We start from the raw sequence: 21,093 nt of genomic DNA on the forward strand, positions 1-21,093 counted from the left end.
ACATAAAAAAACGCACATGTGTTGTATTTTTTTATGCGTTTTGCATTTTTAATCTGCCCAGAAAGTTGGCAAAAACCCCCCCAAAAAACAAAAAATGCAAAATGCGTCAAGAAACACATCAAAAATAAAATATGCATTCAAAAACGCATTGCAAAACGGACAAAACGCACACTATATTGGTTTAAACCAGGCCTTAAATGCATTAAAAACGCAACAAAAATGCACACGTGTTGCGTTTTTGATGTGTTCTTTTGGTCACATGACCTAACACATCCTAAACATATAGCAAAATTGCACATAAAATCGCTTGTTTTCGGCAGCCTTTTTTTTCCTATTGGCAAAATGCGGATAACACTATTTTTGGCCACCGATATATCACTGCACCCCTAACACGCAGTGCCTATGCCCACACTGGATCGCAGGGTACAAAAGTACCATGTGATTTGGTCGCTGCGTGATTCTAAAAGTAGTGTGTGTACAACTTTTAGCACATTCAGAATGAATGGCCTGGAATCGCACCACATTTCAAACTGCATTTGATTCGCACAGGAACCCGCAGCATGTTTTTGTGCGATTCCTATGTGGGAATAATGTGAAGCGGCACTAACAGTTTACTATCCAATGTCCACAGATGAAGTGGGTGACACTACCCCATATAAAGGTGAACTGTGACAAGAGAAAAATAAAAAAAGGGGAAGTTGAGTGGGAGTACAGGTAAGAAGACCCAAAAGGAAGGCAGAAGTCCAGCTGACAGAGCAGCTCTTAGCAACAGCAAGGTAGCTTGAGACAGTAAACAGAACCAGCAAAGCAGCCCAAGGAGAGGTACTTGTCTATACTTACCTGCTGTGTGAAGTGGTTTTGCACAGAGCAGCCCGGATCCTCCTCTTCTGTGGTCCCCCGCAGGCTCTCCTGGCCCCTCCCTCCTGTCGGGTGCCCCCACAGCAAGCAGCTTGTTATGTGGGGCACCTGTTGCTCCGTGTGTCCATTCACACATGGAGCCGTGGCTCGGCCCCTCTCCCTGCCTCTTCTCATTGGCTCACTAGCTGCGATTGCTGTCTCAGCTAATGAGAGGAAGTCCCAGGATAGCCAAGACTCCAGTGCACATCACTGGGTCGAGAGGGGGCTTAGGTGAATATTAGGGGGGCTGGGGGGGATACTGCACAGAGAAGGTTTTTTACCTTCATGCATGGAATGCATGAAGGTAAAAAAACCTTCAGCCTTTACAACCGCTTTATTAAAAAAACAAATGGGTGATAGGGGTGAGAGTGGGGCCACTAAATATCTTTACACAGGGGGTTCACGGCATTAGATATGTGCAGTCTGTTTTTTTCCGAATCAAAATTCGAACAAATTTTCCATTATTCGGAAATTTGGATGTATCCGAATTCCAATAGTAACGAATTTAAATGAATCTGAAAAAACAAAACGAAATTTGGCCGAAATTGGAATCAATTCAAATTCGAAAAACAATTTGAATTTAAAGACAAGAATAGAATAAAGTACAACAGAAAAAAAGAAATACAAAAGAATAGAAAATAAAATAATAAGACAGGATGCAGTAGAGAATAATAATAGAGTAAAACAGAACAAAATAGAATAGAAAATAAAGGAATAGAAAATAATAAAATCCATTAGAACAGAACAGAAAAAAATAGAATAGAAAATCAAAGAATTGAATAGTAAAGATTAGAATAGAAAAGAATAGAATTCATTAGAATAGAAAAAATTAGTATAGAAAATAATAGAGTAAAACAGAGTAAAAAAGAACAGAAAAAAAGGAATAGAATATAATCAATTAGAATATCAAAGAATAGAAAAGAATAGAACATGTTAGAATAGAGAATCAAAGAATAGAATAGAACAGATTAAAATAGAAAATCAAAGCATAGAATAGAAAAGATTAGAATAGAAAATCAAAGCATAGAATAGAAAAGATTGGAATAGAATATAATTAAAAAGAATAGAAAATCAAAGAATAGAATAGAAAATATTGTAACACAGAACAGAAAATAAAAGAATAGAATACAATCAATTAGAATAGAAAATCAAAGAATAGATTATAAAAGAAAAGAAAAGATTAGAATAGAGAATCAAAGAATAGAATAGTATAGAAAAACAATAGAATAAAATAGAATATAACTGCCTTCCGTAATTCGAATTTTGAATAGAATGAATTTGAACAGAATACATCAGAATAGAATATAAAATAATAGAAAAGAATAGAATAGATTAGAAAAGACTAAAATACTTTACAAAAACGTTGTGAGCTGCGTTATGGTGACGTGAATAATGATCAACAAAGGCACTGTGAAAATTGTGCTGAAATAGACATTTCCAATATGGTCACACAACTTTTCATATAGCCCCTATACCATCAAAAACACATATGGATTGTAAGGTTAGAATTATTATCGAATCCGTTGGAATTGTTATCGAGTCTGTGAAAAATATTTTTGAAATTTTGAATTTGGTCAAATTTAAATAAACAAAATGAATTCCGAAAAATGAATTAAACGAATTTAATCAAAACTAAATGAAATTAGTCAAATAACAAATCAAATTTTTTTCATTTTGCATATCTGCACCGCCTAGGATAAGATGTTTCAGCTTCTTGGCCAGGATTTCACCACAGAACTTTGGCATGGAGGGACATACAGTCCCATTATGGGGAACCACATCCATTAAGGCCTCATTTACATGGGCACTCCTGCGTTTAGCTATTCTAAATGCAGGAGAAGTCATCTGGGAAGTAAAAACAACTTTTAAGCTGCATTCACACAGGCAGCCGGGAACAGAAAGTTTGCTGCATTTAGAAGCATCTAGACGCCTCCTGTGGACGCAGCTACACTGTGGACTATGGTCACATACAAACTGGCCAATTAGCTACATCCAGTTTTTGTGCTGCCAAATCTGTAGAAAAGTCATCTCTGACGCACACTGTCTGTTTTCAGGGTTGGTCAGGGGCTCTGTTCACATGTAACTGCTTACATGTAACATTCGAACATCTGACAGCCGCCGCTGACAGCTCCTGCTATTCGCACCGTGTGCATGTAGCATGCAGCTCCGCCAGCAACAATCTACTGATTCTCACTGGCGGCTTCCCCTGGCTGCTTGGGCCAATGTAGCCTTAGGGCTCTCAGATCACTTTTCATTTTGCTGATTAAGCCGTGCTTCACACTGAATGCAACTATGAAATCGCACTACTTCATTACTTACTCCAAACACATCACCCAGATTTATCATTTAACCACTTGCCCTCCTGAGGATTTATCCCCCTTAATGACCAGGCCTCTTTTTGCTACTTGGCGCTGCACTAATTCAACTGATAATTGCGCGGTCATGCAATGCTGCACCCAAACGAAATTTACGTCCTTTTTTTCACACAAATAGAGCTTTCTTTTGGTGGTATTTGATCACCTGTGCGCTTTTTATTTTTCACGCTATAAACAAAAAAACACTGACACTGTGCTAATGGCACTGGGGAGGAAGGGGTTAACTTTTTTATTTACTGAAAGGGTTAACTGTGTGAGAGGAGTGTTTTACTAGGGGGCGGGGGTGTGTACTGCACAGGGGACACACTGATCTGGAGAGATAAAATCTTTTCTCTGGCTCAGCATGTCAGGAGCTGACAGGGAACTGACAGAAAGCAGAGCTACTACAGCCCTGCTCTCTGTCAGTGATTGCCGCTAATCAGCGGGACACAACCAGTAATGACCGGCTGTGACCCGGCGACTGACATCCGCGGCACGCGCCCCCTACCTGTTTTGCAAACACACGTTTTAAAACATGGTTTTGCCCAGCCATGCCACCCTGCCGTCATATTTCTACAGTGGCTGGGCGGTATGTGGTTAAAATCTGTGAAGGTATGTTTGCTTTAAGGCACTGGGATGGGGGAGGTTAAACCTGAATACCCAGCCACTTGTTCCTAAGTTCCTGCATAACACTAAACCGATGACATGCAGTGGCTTTTAAAGCGTTGCCTATAAAAAAAACATAGGGTACTTCAGTTTTTCACCGTTTCATGGCACACTCAATTTTTAAGGCTTGACATGTTGGGTATCTGTTTACTGGGCACAATCTCATCTTTTATATATTTACCAAAAATTGGTAATTGATTGTAGTTAGGTGGCCTAAAATTTGCTTTAGTGTATTTTTACTGAAATTTTGCAGAAATCGTTACACTCTAATATTATGTAACATAAAAAGTTAGAACTACCAACATTGTATTCTCTGCTGTGTCTGCTTTCAGAAAATATATCATGTTTTGAGGATTTTAAGTCATCTTCAGGCTAGTGGTGCACCGAAATGAAAATTCTGGCGTCGAAACCGAAACTTCAAAATGCACTTGGCCGAAAACCAAAGTGCGCAGTTTTTAAAAATTAATATATATTTTTTGGAAAAAAATACACTTTGATTAAAAAAAATAAAAACAATATATATCCCAATTTATTTGTAAAATATGAAAGAGGATGTTACAGCAAGTAAATAGATACCCAACATGTCACGCTTTAAAATTGCGCATGCTCGTGCAATGGCGTGAAACTGTGGTATTTAAAAATCTCTATTAGTGATGCTGTAAAAATGTCTACAGGTTAGCAGTTACAGAGGAGGTCTAGTGCGAGAATTATTGCTCTTGCTCTGACATTTGTGGCAATACTTGTGTGGTTTGAACACCATTTACATATGTGGGCATGGCCTACGTATGCGTTCACCACTACGTGCAAGCACAGGGACACTTTGAAGTTTTTTTTTGTTTTTTAATAATTTAATAGGTTTTTTTTTGTTTTTGTTTTTTTTGCACTGTCCCTTTAAAAAAATTTTAATCACTTTTGTTCTTACCGCAAGAAATGCATGCATCCCTTGTGATAGAAATAATTATTGACAGGTCCTCTTTGCGGAGAGATATGGGGTCAATAAGACCCCACATCTCTCCTCTGCAATGTAAAGCATTGGATTAAAAAAAACCCAAAAAAAAACAAAAAAAAAAACAACACGCATTGATCTAGTGCTTTACAAACAAAAAAAAATGGCCGGAAGCGGCAGTGACATCGCTTCGGTCCTGCAAGGGCATAGAGATGAGTGGAGGCCATCTTTCCTTCACTAATCTCTTTGAACAGCGCCGGGATTGCTCGATGGTTTCTCAGGTAATGCTGAGAACTACTGAGCGGTGGCTGGTGGTGGCAGCGGCGGACGGTGGCGAGGGGCGGGGATTTTTAGGCATCTGTATTGGGTTTTTTTTTTTCATTTTGGCAGACGGCCGAAATGTTTCAGCCACCGAATTTTTGGTGCATCCCTACTTCAGGCCTAAAATGATTTTTAAAACATGTAAAAAAAATTTTTTAAAATGGCTCCGGGATTCAAGGCAGTCTTATAGCATCATGGGCCCCAGGGCAAAGTAATGCTCTAGGGCCCCCTCCAATTTACACACCTACTCTCAAGAACTGAAGTAGAAATAGGTGACAGAATTTTACATATATTTATTAGTATTTTTAATAAAATTGATTTTGAACAATAAGAAAACATGTCATAAATCAAAGACTAATCAACACGAAGGGCACAGCACGGGGAGGAAGTCAGAAGGGCTCAGCATGGGGGGGTGCAATCAATAGGGCACAATGCAGGTTTCGGGATGCGGCCTGGGCCATCCTGGGACAGCTTTGAAAAAGTGCGACTGTCCCAACAAATCCTGGACAGTTGGAAAATACGATGTAATGCAAAATGATCATCATGGGCCCCCCATGCACTTGGGGCACCTAGGCAGTGACCAGGGGCGCCATGCATTATGATGCCCTGTGAGTACTCAAGTGGTTAAAATACCTGTCTTTTGGTCACGCTGCACCCCTTCTCCTACCGGGCGCAGTTTGGAAGTTTTAGCTTGCCCTAGCTGCCAGCTGCCCATAGCCAGTGAGGGGAAGTGAGGAATGCAAAAAATCGCCCCCTCATTACACACTGCCATCGTGGAGGGGAGGGAGGTGGCAGGAGGACATGGGGGGGGGGGTATTAAAATGCACCTTAACCTGCGTTGACAAAAATCCTTGCACCAGCCCTGTGCTTACTGCATACAAGAACATACAGTATTTTCAACAAGTTAAATCTAAATCTTTTTTTCTTGCAGGCTGAAAGCCAAGTATCCAAAGGTTTAGAAAATGATACGCCGAAACGATTTAGAAAAGTATCGGGATGTGGATGAGAATGAAATCTTAAACAAACTTACTGAGGAGGAACTGAGAGCTCTTGAAGGAGAACTGGAAGAATTAGATCCTGATGTGGGTACCATTTTTCTTCTTTTCTGATGCTACTTGATGACATTATCAGTTTTTAGTCTTTAAGTGTAACTAAAGGCAAAAAACTTTAACCACTTGCCCTCTTGAGGATTTACCCCCTTCCTGACCAGGCCATTTTTTGCAATACGGCGCTGCATTATTTTAACTGAGAATTGCGCGGTCATGCAACGCTTCACCCAAATGAAATTTACATCTTTTTTTCCCCCACAAATGGAGCTTTCTTTCGGTGGTATTTGATCGTTTGTTTTTTATTTTTTACACTATAAACAATAAAAGATTGCCAATTTTGAAAGCAAATACATATATTTTTGACTTTTTGCTATAAAACATGTTCAATAAAAAAAATAAAAATAAAATTTCATCATAAATTTAGGCCAAAATATTCTGACACTGGGGGGGAACTGACTAACTGCCACTGTCATCCCCAGTGATACTAATACAGTGATCAGTGCTAATAAAAAGCACTGACACTGTACTAATGACACTGGGCAGGAAGGGGTTAACATCTAGGGCGACCAAAGGGTTAACTGTGTGCTGTTTTACTGTGTGTGCTGTGTGTGTTGTACTATGTAATCATGCTGCTTTGTATTGCTCTGCTATGCAGAGTAATACAAAGGAGCATGCTGGTGCGGACAGAGGAGAGATCTGAATGGTTTACATACAGACCTCTCCTCTGTCACTGTTCCTTGGAATTTCCAGCCGAGACCTGGTGATCGACCGCCGTATCTGCTACCCAGAAATGCAGCATCATGTATATATACACGTGATTTTGCGCAGCCCTGCTGCCCTGTAGTTCTGCTATAGGGCAGTCGGGAAGCGGTTAAGTTTTGGATAGAGTGTAGCTGAATTAGAACACCAATTAGGTTATTATTACTGTCTGTGCCCCCATTAGGGAAATTCACCCTCTCTGTTTGTCCTGGTTATAGTAGGTTATATGTTTGTCAATGTCATAGTTCACATCAGTGCTTGCAGTTCCAGTGCATTCCAGTTGCAGAAATATAGTAGAACAGCCTGCATTTTTCTGCACAAAACTGTACTGGAACGCAGTAAAACGCACCAAAACTGCACTGGAATGCACATGTCCCTATTTAAATTGAAGAAAAAGAGAGGGGAAAAAATGAACTGGAATGCATAAAAAATGCACTGGAACACGTCAAAAACGCACTATAACGTGCCAAAAATACGCATGCAAAAACTCATCCAGAATGCATCTGGACTGCATTTCTATAGTGTTAACCGGCCCTAAAGCATATCTAAACCAGAAACAAAAATGTTGTATGTGATAGTTTACCAGTCCATAGATATGGTGACTGCATTTGTTTTGGTTTCTTAGGCTAAGAACGTTTTCAGTAAATATCAATAACTGGTGATCTTGCCAAAAATGCATTGTTGCTTTGCTAAAAATAAGGCACAAACATTTTTTCATTTGTGTGTCAACTATTTGCCCCATCAAACCGCCATGTAATGGAGGTAAACAAAGGCACACATATTTAACCACTTGCCGACGGCCTATGGTCAAATGATGGCCGGGCGAACACTTCGTCCCTCCGGGAGGGTGTCATATGACGTCCTTCCTGGACCACACTATGGTGAGATCTGTCACCGGCCATGTAACTTGGACACGGCCGATAACAGATCTGTGTACCAGCCCTGTTGCCAGTACCATGTGATCTGCTGTGACCAATCACAGTAGGTCACATTACAGTTGTATACAATGAATGGCTTCCTTTCATGCCATCCATTGTATACAACTGTGTCTAGCTGGGAATGGTTACACTGATCACATGCACAGGCTGGGCCAATCACAGCCCATCTGTGTCATGTGATTAGCCATGGCCAATCACAGCTAATCACAACAAAAAAAACCTGTTCTGTTCTGTTCTGAAAAAAAACCTGACTGAATCGATTTCATTCAGTGAAATGCTTGCTTATAGCAAAGAAATTCTTTGCTATAAGCAATTAAATTGTGTATAAAAAAAAATACTGATCACTTCCCCAAAGTAGTACAATGTTACTATGGTAACATTATACCAAGTTGGTCAAAGCGTAATATGTAAAAAAAAAAACTTAAAAAAAAAATGTAATAAAAAATAAAAATAAATTGAAAAAAAAATCATCATTTATTTTTTACCGTACTGTCACCAGTCAGTGTCCCTGGTCACTGCCATACCAGTTATATGCTGATGCTGCACTGCACTGGTGACAGTATGTAAAGAAAAAAAATTGTGAAAATTTTTTTTTTAATTTCTTCATTTTCCGAAAAATTATGACAAAAAACAATTACAACTTAAAAAAACTCACCATGAAATACGTCGGACTGTCTACTTTGCAAGAAGGGGTCATTTGTAGGATATCTGTACTATTCTGACATTCTTGGACCTCAAGAAATTAGATTGGCTGTCAGTACTTCAGGATTGATCAATTTTCCGATATATCCCATAGTTTGTGAACTCTATAACTTTCCTACAAACTAAATAATAAACACTGATTTGGGTTATTTTCACCAAAGACATGTAGCAGAATACATATTGTCCTAAATTTATGAAGAACAATTATTTATTTGCAAACTTTTATAACAGAAACAAAGAAACGTGTTTTTTTTTTCAAACTTTTCGGTCTTTTTTTCTTAATTTAGCAAAAAATAAAAACCCCAGCGGTGATTAAATACCACCAAAAGAAAGCTCTAGTTGTGTGAGCAAAATGATAAAATTGTAGTTTGGGTACAGTGTTACATGACCGCGCAATTGTCATTCAGTGTGAGAGCGCTGAAACTTGAAAATTGGCCTGGGCAGGAAGGGGATAAAAGTATCCGGATTTGAAGTGGTTAAAGGAAAAGGATTCTTCAATTTCATTTGACCAATATTATGCTAGATTTTACTTGTGTACGGCTGTAATATTAGCCAGCATTAGATAGTCATCCCCTACTAGAATCGTTGGAAGCTTGCATGTCAACCACAGTTATCAGCACAAAAGAGCTTCTCGTGTTTCATATGTTGTAGATAAGCATGAGAAGAGAAGCAGCTTCATTACTGTATATCATTTTAGATAAAGATGCAGGCAATTTTGATATTGGGAAAAAATAATACTTCAGGGAAGAAATGCAATTGTGTGCTCTGCTCCTATACTGTGTAAAGTTGCCTACAGACATCAGAGAATATGTGTTCAATCCAGAAATTGATCAGGGAACTTTTGTAGCTGTGTAGGCCCTTTCAAGACCTTGGTTTACAGCAGTGGTTCTCAACCTTTCTAGCGCCGCGACCCCTTAATACAGTTCCTCATGTTGTGGTGACCCCCAACCATAAAATTATTTTCGTTGCTACTTCATAACTGTAATTTTGCAGTAGGAGGAATAGTGCCACGTCATTGGTGTCATTGGGAGGAATAGTGCCCCATCATTGGTATCAGTGGGAGGAATAGTGCCCCGTCATTGGTGTCAGTGGGAGGAATAGTGCCCCCTTCATTGGTGTCAGTGGGAGGAATCGTGCCCCGTCATTGGTGTCAGTGGGAGGAATAGTGCCCCGTCATTGGTGTCAGTGGGAGGTATAGTGCCCCGTCATTGGTGTCAGTGGGAGGAATAGTGCCCCATCATCGGTGTCAGTGGGAGGAATAGTGCCCCGTCATCGGTGTCAGTGGGAGGAATAGTGCCTCATCATCGGTATCAGTGGGAGGATTAGTGTCCCATCATCGGTATCAGTGGGAGGAATAGTGCCCCATCATAGGTGTCAGTGGGAGGAGGAATAGTGCCCCATCATAGGTGTCAGTGGGAGAAGGAATAGTGCCCCATCATTGGTGTCAGTGGGGGGAGGAATAGTGCCCCATCATTGGTGTCAGTGGGGGGAATAGTGCCCCATCATAGGTGTCAGTGGGAGGAATAGTGCCTCATCATTGGTATCAGTGGGAGGAATAGTGCCCCATCATTGGTATCAGTGGGAGGAATAGTGCCCCATCATTGGTGTCAGTGGGAGGAATAGTGCCCCATCATTGGTATCAGTGGGAGGAGGAATAGTGCCCCGTCATTGGTATCAGTGGGAGGAGGAATAGTGCCCCGTCATTGGTATCAGTGGGAGGAATAGTGCCCCGTCATTGGTATCAGTGGGAGGAATAGTGCCCCGTCATTGGTGTCAGTGGGAGGAATAGTGCCTCGTCATCGGTGTCAGTGGGAGGAATAGTGCCTCGTCATCGGTATCAGTGTGAGGAATAGTGCCCCGTCATCGGTATCAGTGGGAGGAATAGTGCCCCATCATCGGTGTCAGTGGGAGGAATAGTGCCCCATCATTGGTATCAGTGGGAGGAATAGTGCCCCTTCATCGGTATCAGTGGGAGGAATAGTGCCCCATCATCGGTGTCAGTGGGAGGAATAGTGCCCCATCATCGGTGTCAGTGGGAGGAATAGTGCCTCATCATTGGTATCAGTGGGAGGAATAGTGCCCCATCATTGGTATCAGTGGGAGGAATAGTGCCCCATCATTGCTGTCAGTGGGAGGAATAGTGCCCCATCATTGGTGTCAGTGGGAGGAGGAATAGTGCCCCATCATTGGTGTCAGTGGGGGGAGGAATAGTGCCCCATCATAGGTGTCAGTGGGGGGAATAGTGCCCCATCATTGGTGTCAGTGGGGGGAATAGTGCCCCATCATAGGTGTCAGTGGGGGGAATAGTGCCCCATCATAGGTGTCAGTGGGGGGAGGAATAGTGCCCCATCCTTGGTGTCAGTGGGGGGAGGAATAGTGCCCCATCCTTGGTGTCAGTGGGGGGAGGAATAGTGCCCCATCCTTGGTGTCAGTGGGGGGAGGAATAGTGCCCCATCCTTGGTGTCAGTGAGGGGAGGAATTGTGCCCCATCGTTGGTGTCAGTGGGGGGAGGAATCGTGCCCCATCCTTGGTGTCAATGGGGGAGGAATAGTGCCCCATCGTTGGTGTCATTTGGGGGAGGAATAGTGCCCCATCGTTGGTGTCAGTGGGAGGAATAGTGCCCCATCATTGGTGTCAGTGGGAGGAATAGTGTTCCATCGTTGGTGTCAGTGGGAGGAATAGTGCCCCATCATTGGCATTAGTGACACCAATGATGGGGCACTATTCCCACTGACACCAATGATACTTACCTTGCAGACCCCTGCTCCAGCCTGGGCTCGCTCGCTCCCTCCCTCTCCCATGGTACCGACACTTACCTGTCAGATGTCTTCCTTCTCCGGCCGCTCTCCTCCTCTTCACTCGCTCGATCTTCGCGGTGCCGCTCGGCTCCTCCTCTCCAAGCTCCACCTCCTTGCCGGTGATTGGCCGCCTGTGTGCCTCTCCTGAGCTACAGTGCCGGCGGCCAATCACAGGCGAGGATTGATCTCGAGGTGTGTCCAGATGACAGGGGCGGCATGTCATCCCGCCCACACCTGGAGACGGCGGTGGAGGCGGCGGCGGCGAGGAGCGGTGTCTCGGTTCCTAAGACCATCGGAAATATGTGTTTTCCGATGGTCTTAGGCGACCCCTGTGGAAGCGTCGTTCGACCCCCAAAGGGGTCGTGACCCCCAGGTTGAGAACCGCTGGTTTACAGGAAGTAATGGGAAAACCATCCAAAAAAAAGACCTGGAGAAAAACACAGTAGTGGCTTGCGGAAAAACTTAGATTGCAGATTAGTTAGACTATCTGACAATGTTTTTATTGCGGTTTGGGTCTTCTGCTTCCAGTAATTTTTCATACAAGGACAGAAAGTTAAGGTAAATCTTCCAACTGGGGTCATGAACAAAGATAAAAACCTGACAAAAAATGTTAACTCTTTTCCACAAGTTGCGAACATTGGGACTGCAGACGTTCCGGCCAAATTGGCAGTGCCCTACGACCTCCCCCCCCGAATACTTACCTTAACAGTGCTCTCTCCACTGACTCAGCTGGTGAACATGTTTAATGGTTCCAGGTACAGGGGAGAATGTGACCTCTTCTCATATGACAGCACTCAGGTGGAGCAGCCAATTTCTCAAGGTTGGATGATAAAAGGTTCAATATAGAATACCAATTTTGTAGCTGAAATAGTGATTTTTTTATTAACCACTTCCTGTCCGGACACTTTTACCCCCTTCCTGACCAGGGCAATTTTCAGCTTTCAGCACTATCACACTTTGAATGACAATTGTGCGGTCATGCAATACTGTACCCATATGAATTTTTTACCATTTTTTTGAGACAGATAAAGCTTTATTTTGATGGTATTTATTCACCGCTGGGATTTTTTTTTTTTTTGCTATATAAATGAAAAGTCCAAAAATTTTGAAAAAAAGTTTTTTTCTTATAAAATTTTGCAAATAAATAATCTTTCATCATAAATCTTAACCAAAATGTATTCCGTTATATTTTTAGTAAAAAAAAAAAAATAAGCCAAATTAGTGTATAACCAAAAATTATAATTTTGAAACTTTTTTGTACATTTTAATTTTATTTTTTTATATTATTTATGGGTTTTTTTTTTTTTACATACTGTCACCCTAGCAGTACAGTGTCACCATGGTACTACTTGTACTACTTGTGGGGGGTGATGAATATTTTTTTTTTTTTTACAGTGATTGCTTTTACACCCATATAGGATGTAAAAGCAATAATTTCTCTTTCTGCATTCTTGCAGCCATTGAGAAATACTGAGTGAGCTGTGATTGGTCACACCTTGTCACATGGTACAAGGCTGTTGTGAATAGCCTTGTACCATGTGACCTCTGTGATCATTCACAGATTTCATAAGTAGTAAGCAATGATGTCACAAGTGACATCTTGCTTAGTACTTTGCATGTGATCACTGATTGGCCAATCAGCGATCACATGATCGGGACCTCGTACAGAGGTCCCGTCCGACGATCGGTGTTTCACTGTGTCCGGAGAACACAGCGGGCACCGGATCGTGGTGCTGCGCGCTCCCAGGGAGCGCGCACAGCTAGAAAAGGCGGGTGCCGTTTATGAACGGCAACCCGCCCCTGGAGTGCCACCGCCCTGCCGTTTATAAACAGCAGGCGGACGGCAAGTGCTTAAAGGGACAACTGGGGAGGAAAGAGGGACAGAGGGATTTGGCTGCAAAAGAGGGATCATTTCTCCAAATTGGGGACATTTGGAGCTATGAGTTAGGTAGTAAAGAAAAATAAAAGAGAAAAAACGTATGCGCTGCCATGTGCCTAAACCCCCCCAAAAAATATAACTACTGAAAATGGTGATATCTGACCAAAACATACATACATACACACACACATATATATATATATATATTTATTTATCACACTTACACATATACACACACAATAGTCTGCTGTGATATGCAAGTGGAATTGCAGCTACCATCAAATCAGTGCACTCATTGACTTAAACAAAATAATGTGATGTATAGGGAAAAAATGGTGCACTGTTCCTTTAATAGTCAATAAATCAATTATACACTGAAAATGCTCATTTCAAATATACAGTGAGGAACAGAAGTATTTGAACACCCTGCGATTTTGCAAGTCCTCCCACTTATAAATCATGGAGGGGTCTGAAATTCACATTGTAGGTGCATTCCCACTCTGAGAGACAGAATTTAAAACAAATTCAGTAAATCACATTGTATGATTTTTAAAGAATTTATTTGTCTTGCACTGCTGAACATAAGTATTTGAACACCTGAGAAAATCAGTGTTAATATTTGGTACAGAAGCCTTTGTTTGCAATTACAGAGGTCAAACGTTTCCTGCAGTTCTTGACCAGGTTTGCACACACTGCAACAGGGATTTTGGCCCACTCCTCCACACAGATCTCCTCTAGATCTGTCAGGTTTCGGGGCTGTCGCTGAGCAACACAGAGTTTCAGCTCCCTCCAAAGATGTTCTATTGGATTTAAGTCTGGAGACTGGCTAGGCTACTCCAGAACCTTGATATGCTTCTTACAGAGCCACTCCTTGGTTATCCTGGCTGTGTGCTCACCATTAGAATTCACTAATTATCACTAGCACAATTATGCTTCATTTTTATATGGTGTTATAGGCAATAGATGGTTTATTCTTGCACCATATATAAGAATATATATTGTTTACAGTTGATATTTAATTTTCCTATGTTTATTTATTTATTAATTGAACTGAGAAATACAACACTAATCATCAGAGTTAATATATACAGGAGCGCGGCACTATTAGTATATTTACCTTTTTGTCACAGAACACTGTTTAATGAGTTGGTGTGAGTGCCACCGAACCACAGGTGCATTATATTTTATTTTATTTTTCACTCTATTAAGATAAGCAATTGGAATATTTTAGGTAACCACCATAGTAGCTCACAAGTATATATATGAGATCCATGCCAGAAATGCATCACCAAACCCCCATCTAGATAGCGTATATGTCAAATATTCCCAAGAAAGTGAATCGAACGCTTTATAAATGTCTAGGAATAAAAGGAACCCTGGTATCCTGCGACGATGTAAAATATGAATGAGATGGATGATTTTACGGATGTTATCAGCAGCTTGTCGCCCCAGAACGAAGCCAACCTGATCTCGATGAATAAGGGAGAGTAGATACTTAATAATTCGGGTGCTCGGAATCTTTCTCAAAATCTTCAAGTCCACATTTAGCAGCGAGATCGGTCTGAAAGCTTGTGGTTCAAAAGCATCTTCAGTTTTCTTAGGGATCATAGTAATATGCGCATTAAGAGACTCCAAAAAAAAGCCGGGAACCCTGCTTCAAAGAATTGAAAAAGGCTGTCAAATGAGGAACCAGAACGGTGGCAAATTTTTTATAGTAAAGACCAGAAAACCCATCTGGGCCTGGAGCCTTGGAGGCCTTCAAAGATTTGATGGCTTGGTAGAGTTCAGATTCAGAGATATCTGCATTCAGGGCATCTCAGGCTGCAACGGATAAAGAGGGTAGGTGCAGCTCAGCGATATTATTATTTTTTAAACATATTGTCACCAGTCAGTGTGCCTGATCACTGCCATGAGGTGCCATGTTGAACTTCCAGTGACCAACATGAGAGAGTGAGAACACCAAAATTCAACACACCTGCTCCCCATTCACACCTGAGACCTTGTAACGCTAACGAGTCACATGACACCAAGGAGGGAAAATGGCTAATTGGGCCCAATTTGGACATTTTCACTTAGGGGTGTACTCACGTTTGAGACAGCAAATTTCCACTGTTATACAAGCTGTACACTCACTACTTTACATTGTAGCAAAGTGTCACTTCTTCAGTGTTGTCACATGAAAAGATATTCTAGTATTTGCAATATAATTTGTATTTTTCTTATAGAATCAGTTATTACCTGCTGGTTTAAGACAAAAGAATCAGACCACCAAAACTCCAACAGGACCTTTCCAGCGAGATGCCCTTCTAGAACACCTAGAGCAACAGGCTAAAGAAATGAAGGATAGGGAAGATCTTGTGCCTTACACTGGGGAAAAAAGAGGTGAGTGCTGTGCCTTGAAGTAGCTTTGGTAAAGGATGGCTGGTTTTGTTTTTCAGTGGTAAAATGCATAGCAAATGTAATATATTGCAGGTAATTGCAGCTCCTGTAGAAAACCCATTGTTCACATCATGGCACTGCAGTGCTGCATGCTTGGAAAAATTAGAGCATGCCCTTTTGGTTTTAAACTACAGAATGAAATATGGACATATTCTTATAGTGTGTACTTGTCTCAATCAAGAGCATCAAGTGTCATTTCTCTCTGCTGCCTTGTTCTTCTGCAATATTACTTTTGACAGGTTTTCCTGACACTAACAGAAATATGGTGACAGGGAAGGGCACAGCCTGTGATTGACAGCCTCAGCTTTGTTTCTATGAGCTGTGAAGGGGAATGTGTCCCTTCCATCCAGTCAGTTCTGAGAGCTCTCCTCACTGATGTGACTTCGGATCCCCACCCTCTGCTTTTCAGAGCTGAGAGATGTTGTATAAATTCTGCTCTTTGACTGGATGTAGCGGACAGCTGGCTGTAGATAAACAGGTACAACTTATGTAGGATAATTTGTTTCATCTGTGTATCACCTGAGGGCAGTCTCTTCACTGGATGTATGTGAGGGTTTACAACAACTTTAACCGTCTCCCATCCACCATATAAGGAAATGACAAGCGGGCAGCAGCTCTCTCATTCTGGGAGAATGTCATATGACGTCCTCCCACTCTAACTGCAAATTCGCGCCCCTGGAGCGCACGGCGCTGCGATCAGTGGTGCGCTGTCTCCCTGGGACAAAGTGGGTCACCGATCACACTAAAGAGCTGATGAGGTTGGCTCTGTCATGTGATCCGCTGTGTCCAATCACAGCTGATCGTATGTAAACAAGGAAATGGCAATTATCGGCAGTCCTCTCCTCACACTTGACAGCATGTGAGGAGAGGGGAGCCGGTAATCGGCATTCCTTAGAGGGGACATCTACACTGACCATCAGTGCCATCTGTCAGTGCCCAAAGCCATCTGTCAGTGCCCATCAAAGCCACATATCAGTGCCTACCAGTGCACATCAACGACACATATCAGTGCCCATCAGAGCTGCCTTTCAGTGCTGCCAATCAGTGCCATATATGAGTGCTGCCTTTCAGTGCCCATCGGTGATGCCTGTCAGTGCCATCAATGCCACTTATCAGTGCTGCCTTTCAGTGCCCATCGGTGATGCCTTTCAATGTCCACCAGTGATGCTTATCAGTGCCTATCAGTATCACCTATCATTGCAGCCTATCAGTGTCCATTACTGCAGCCTCAGTAGCGCACATCAGTGAAGGAGAAAAATTACTTATTTACAACATTTTATAAACAAGAACTCAGAAAAAAACTTTTTTTTTTAAATTTCCAGTTTTTTTTTAGCAAAAAAAGAAAAACCCCAGAGGCGATTAAATGCCACCAAAAGAAAAAAAAGCATACATTTTTTTGGGGGGTGCAGTGTTGCATGACCACGCAATTGTCAGACTGTGACAGCGTTGAAAGCTGAAAATTGGCCTGGGCAGGAAGGGGGTGAAAGTGCCTAGTAGGCAAATGGTTAATCAACAGATTTTTATGAGTAAGCAAATCAAAGCAGCATAGTAATTAGGACATTGGTGGGGTAGATTTACTAAAACTGGTGCACTCATAATCGGGTGCAACTGTGCTAGGTAGCCAGTCAGTTTCTAAGCTTGTTCAGTTAAGCTTTACCAATAAAACCTGGAAGCTGATTGGTTTCTGTGAGAGACCCAATCAGGACATACAGATTTGGGGTCTCTGTGCCCAAACTAGCATTGACTGCTTCAACCCTCCTCCTAGACTCAGAGACTCTAAGAATATGTTGATGTAATTAGCCAAACAACCTGATGGGAGGACTCTTGCACTAATCGGTTTATTAGCCTTTGTTCACACTGATTCGGTGCTGAACTCGCAGCGTTTTTAGTGCGAATTCTGCACCGCATCTCAATCGCATCCTGTTCACACGACCCAATGCGGATGTGTTTGCTACGTTAACGACACCCCCAAATCGGTCCACAAAACGTGGTTTGATGTGCAGAATCGGATAGGTGTGAATACCAATACGATTCGATTCTAGTGCTGACCAAAAAAGGGTCCTGCACCTTTTTGGTGATGGTGCGGTGCGATTAGAGCCATACAAAATGTATGGCTCTAATCTCACTGCATACAAATCACGTGATTTGTAAAGGAATGCGGTGCAGTTCCTGTGCGAATCACATGGGATTACCCACACCGCTGCAATGTGAACCAGGGTTTATGTGTTTACTATCTTCTCCCATTGTGTGCCTTCCCATTGTTAATTGAGTCACCTATTACTCCTGTCTGCTGGCAAGTCCATCTGGAGTTGTCTACACGATAGGATTAGACTGATGTCCACTTCACCTTGTTATCTAATCAGTGTGGGGGACTGCCCTATTTCTGGAATGTATAAAAACTATTTCTGTTCAACTAAGTGTTCCAGTTTGGATCTAAGCTAGTCTCATCTAGTCTTGGGTGCAGTGCCCAGCTATAAGATCTTGGCTCTGTGTCCCAGTGGCAAGGAAGCGGTTCTCTGACGGAAGACACAAGCTGGGTGCCAGGCGTTCTGTCACATTTGGTGGCAGCAGTGGGATGCTTCCTACAGTCTGGGACATCCAAACCACCACCGGGACCCTTTCTCAGGTGCTATCGAAGAAGTATTCCAGGAGCCAGTCGGCATGGAAGAGAACAGCGATCGATCCCATAGAAAGCTATGATTACGGCGGCCCGGGATTGAAATTTGAGATGCTTCAGTAAGATTCATATTTTGGTGATGCAGCGAAGTGGAGATTAGAGGACATTCGAGATGTTAGGGAGTTGGAACTTCCCATTGAGCTCGGATTGAACCCAGACTTGGACTTTTTAGTTACACAAGAATGGGAGCTGGAACAAGCATATAAAAGACTGTTAGACGAAGCTCATCAGTATGCCCCAGCACCCATGAATGTTATGGATTATGAGTTGCCTACCGAAGCACTGGCACTAGGTCCAAGTGCCGCCAGCCTGTGCCCTGGATTTTCAGCAATTCCAGAGACTGGAAATTTAATAGACTTTTCTGTTAAGGAGGAACAACCCAGTGAGCCTCCAGCAGAACAGTTGGCATCGAAGCAGACTATTGCTGACCTCTGCCTACAAAATCAGTGGCCCTGGAGGATTTGTGCAGGCCGATACAGTGGAACTCCTAACCCCAGCTGAAACGCTGGCAGCGGGGCTGAGTACCGTCAGTCTCTGCCCATACACAGTCCCAGCAGAAGAGCTGACAACAGGACAGAGGGTCCAAGACCTCTGCCCCACACCCAGAGCAGTTCTGGGGACCCAGGGAGAGAAGTTGCTCGTCCTCTCTCCCCAGCGGCAGTTCCACAGTCAAGGAGAGGAGGTGGTCGTCTTCCCTCCCCAGCGGCAGATACATAGTCAAGGAGAGGAGGTGGTCGTCCTCCCTCCCCACCGGCAGATCCATAGTCAAGGAGAGGAGGTGGTCGTTTTCCCTCCCAAGCGGCAGATCCATAGTTAAGGAGGGGAGGTGGTCATCTTCCGTCCCCAACTGCAGATCCATAGTCAAGGAGAGGAGGTGGTCGTCTTCCCTCCCCAGTGGCAGATCCATAGTCAAGGTGTCCGGGATCCGGGTATGACCAGAAATGTGTGGACTGACACAGGGAAGTAACAGGCTTCAGGAATGATGTAATAACAATATAATTTATTGTTAGCTGCCCAAATATACAAAACGCACAGTAACAAAACCAAACTTCCACTAATATCAGTATGTGCGGGAACACAGGTGTAGTCAGGGCTGGAGAGGTGGAATGGTCAGGCAGGCCGTATGGTTCTGTCAGATACTGCCTGGCGGTACCTCTAGCAATCCACAGGACAGGATTCCCCAGAGCGCGGAGTCTAAGCCCCAGTCTGCTTGTTCACCAGGGCCCCTGATGGTGGGGATGGACTTGGAGCAGACAGTGACCAGGTCGCGGCCCCTGAGTACACCCACCTGTGGTAGAGGGGTCCGCCAGAGGTATACACTGGTAAAAGCCTGACGTGAAGAGGCAGATAGGTCCGTGCAGGACGGATGGATGACAGAGTAGCAAGCGTGGTCAGAAAGGCGGGGTCGGTAACAGTGGGGACAGCACGGTAGAAGGCAGCAGGCAAAGAGTAGTCGGGTTACTTGCTGGGTTCGGTAACAGGAGTTCAGATCAATAGGGATATCCAGAAGAGTAGTCAAACGAGCCAGGGATCAGAGCAGGAGAAGTCAGCAAGGTCAGGATCAAGCAGGGTCGGCAACAAGGCAATCAGGAGCACAGGACAATCAGGAACAAGATACAGGGGCTCATGGGGACAACACCAAGGCACTGATTGCAGGCCTGGTGCTGCTTAAATATAACACCTGCAATCAGCCTCAGGTGATGGCTTGATTTCAGGAGTAAGATCCTTGCTGCTGAAAGCACCCGCTGGCAAGCACCAGTACTGCAGCCCACACAGCAGGTGAGCCCATTCCTGACACAAGGAGAGGAGGTGGTTGTCTTCCCTCCCCAGCGGCAGATACATAGTCAAGGAGAGGAGGTGGTCGTCTTCCCTCCCCAGCTGCAGATCCATAGTCAAGAAGAGGAGGTGGTTGTCTTCTCTCCCCAGCGGCAGATACATAGTCAGTGAGAGAAGGTGGTCGTCCTCCCTCCCCAGCGGCAGATCCACAGTCAGGGAGAGGAGGTGGTCGTTCTCCCTCCCCAGCGGCAGTTCCACAGTCAAGGAGAGGAGGTGGTCGTCTTCCCTCTACAGCGGCAGATCCACAGTCAGGGAGAGGAGGTGGTTATCCTCCCTCCCCAGCGGCAGATCCACAGTCAGGGAGAGGAGGTGGTCATCCTCCCTCCCCAGCGGCAGATACACAGTCAGGGAGAGGAGGTGGTTGTCCTCCCTCCCCAGCGGTAGATCCACAGTCAGGGAGAGGAGGTGGTCGTCCTCCCTCCCCAGCGGCAGTCCAGGGATCCAGGAGTGAAGGAAGTTGTCCTCCCTCCACAGCAGGAGTCCAGGAGATGGAGTTTTTTTGTTTTTGACCAACTTGTTTCTGGACAGAATAAAAATGCATCAAAAACACAATACATGTGTTTTTGATACATTTCAGACCTGGTTCACACCAATACAGTTTGCATTTTGTCTGTTTTGCAGTGCTTTTTGCATACGCATTATTGACAAGTTTTTTAATTTTCTTTATGTTGCTGAGCAGATTAAAAATGCAAAACGCAGCAAAAGCACAGCGTTTGCAATGCATTTTAGGCCCGTTTCACACCAACACAGTTTGCGTTTTGTCGGTTTTGCAGTGCATATTACGTTTTTTGCACATGCGTTTGAAGCTTTTTTATGCGTTTTTCTAATGTTT

General features: G+C 43.3%; 1 protein-coding gene across 2 annotated transcripts in view; it reads left to right on the forward strand.

Annotated features, from left to right (window-relative positions):
* Positions 1 to 21,093, forward strand: part of TMOD1 (tropomodulin 1) — a 119,304-nt gene that overhangs the window by 22,013 nt on the left and 76,198 nt on the right. For both annotated transcript variants that reach the window (XM_089652746.1, XM_089652747.1), the window contains exons 2-3: positions 6,116 to 6,266; positions 15,535 to 15,691. In XM_089652746.1, the coding sequence (XP_089508872.1) occupies positions 6,147 to 6,266; positions 15,535 to 15,691 (277 nt within the window). In that variant the 5' untranslated portion in view covers positions 6,116 to 6,146. The remainder of the gene's footprint in view (positions 1 to 6,115; positions 6,267 to 15,534; positions 15,692 to 21,093) is intronic.

This window comes from Staurois parvus, unplaced genomic scaffold (genome assembly GCF_062004578.1).
Source record: "Staurois parvus isolate SC_StPar_1 unplaced genomic scaffold, SC_StPar_1.0 ptg000692l, whole genome shotgun sequence".
NCBI lineage: Eukaryota > Metazoa > Chordata > Amphibia > Anura > Ranidae > Staurois > Staurois parvus.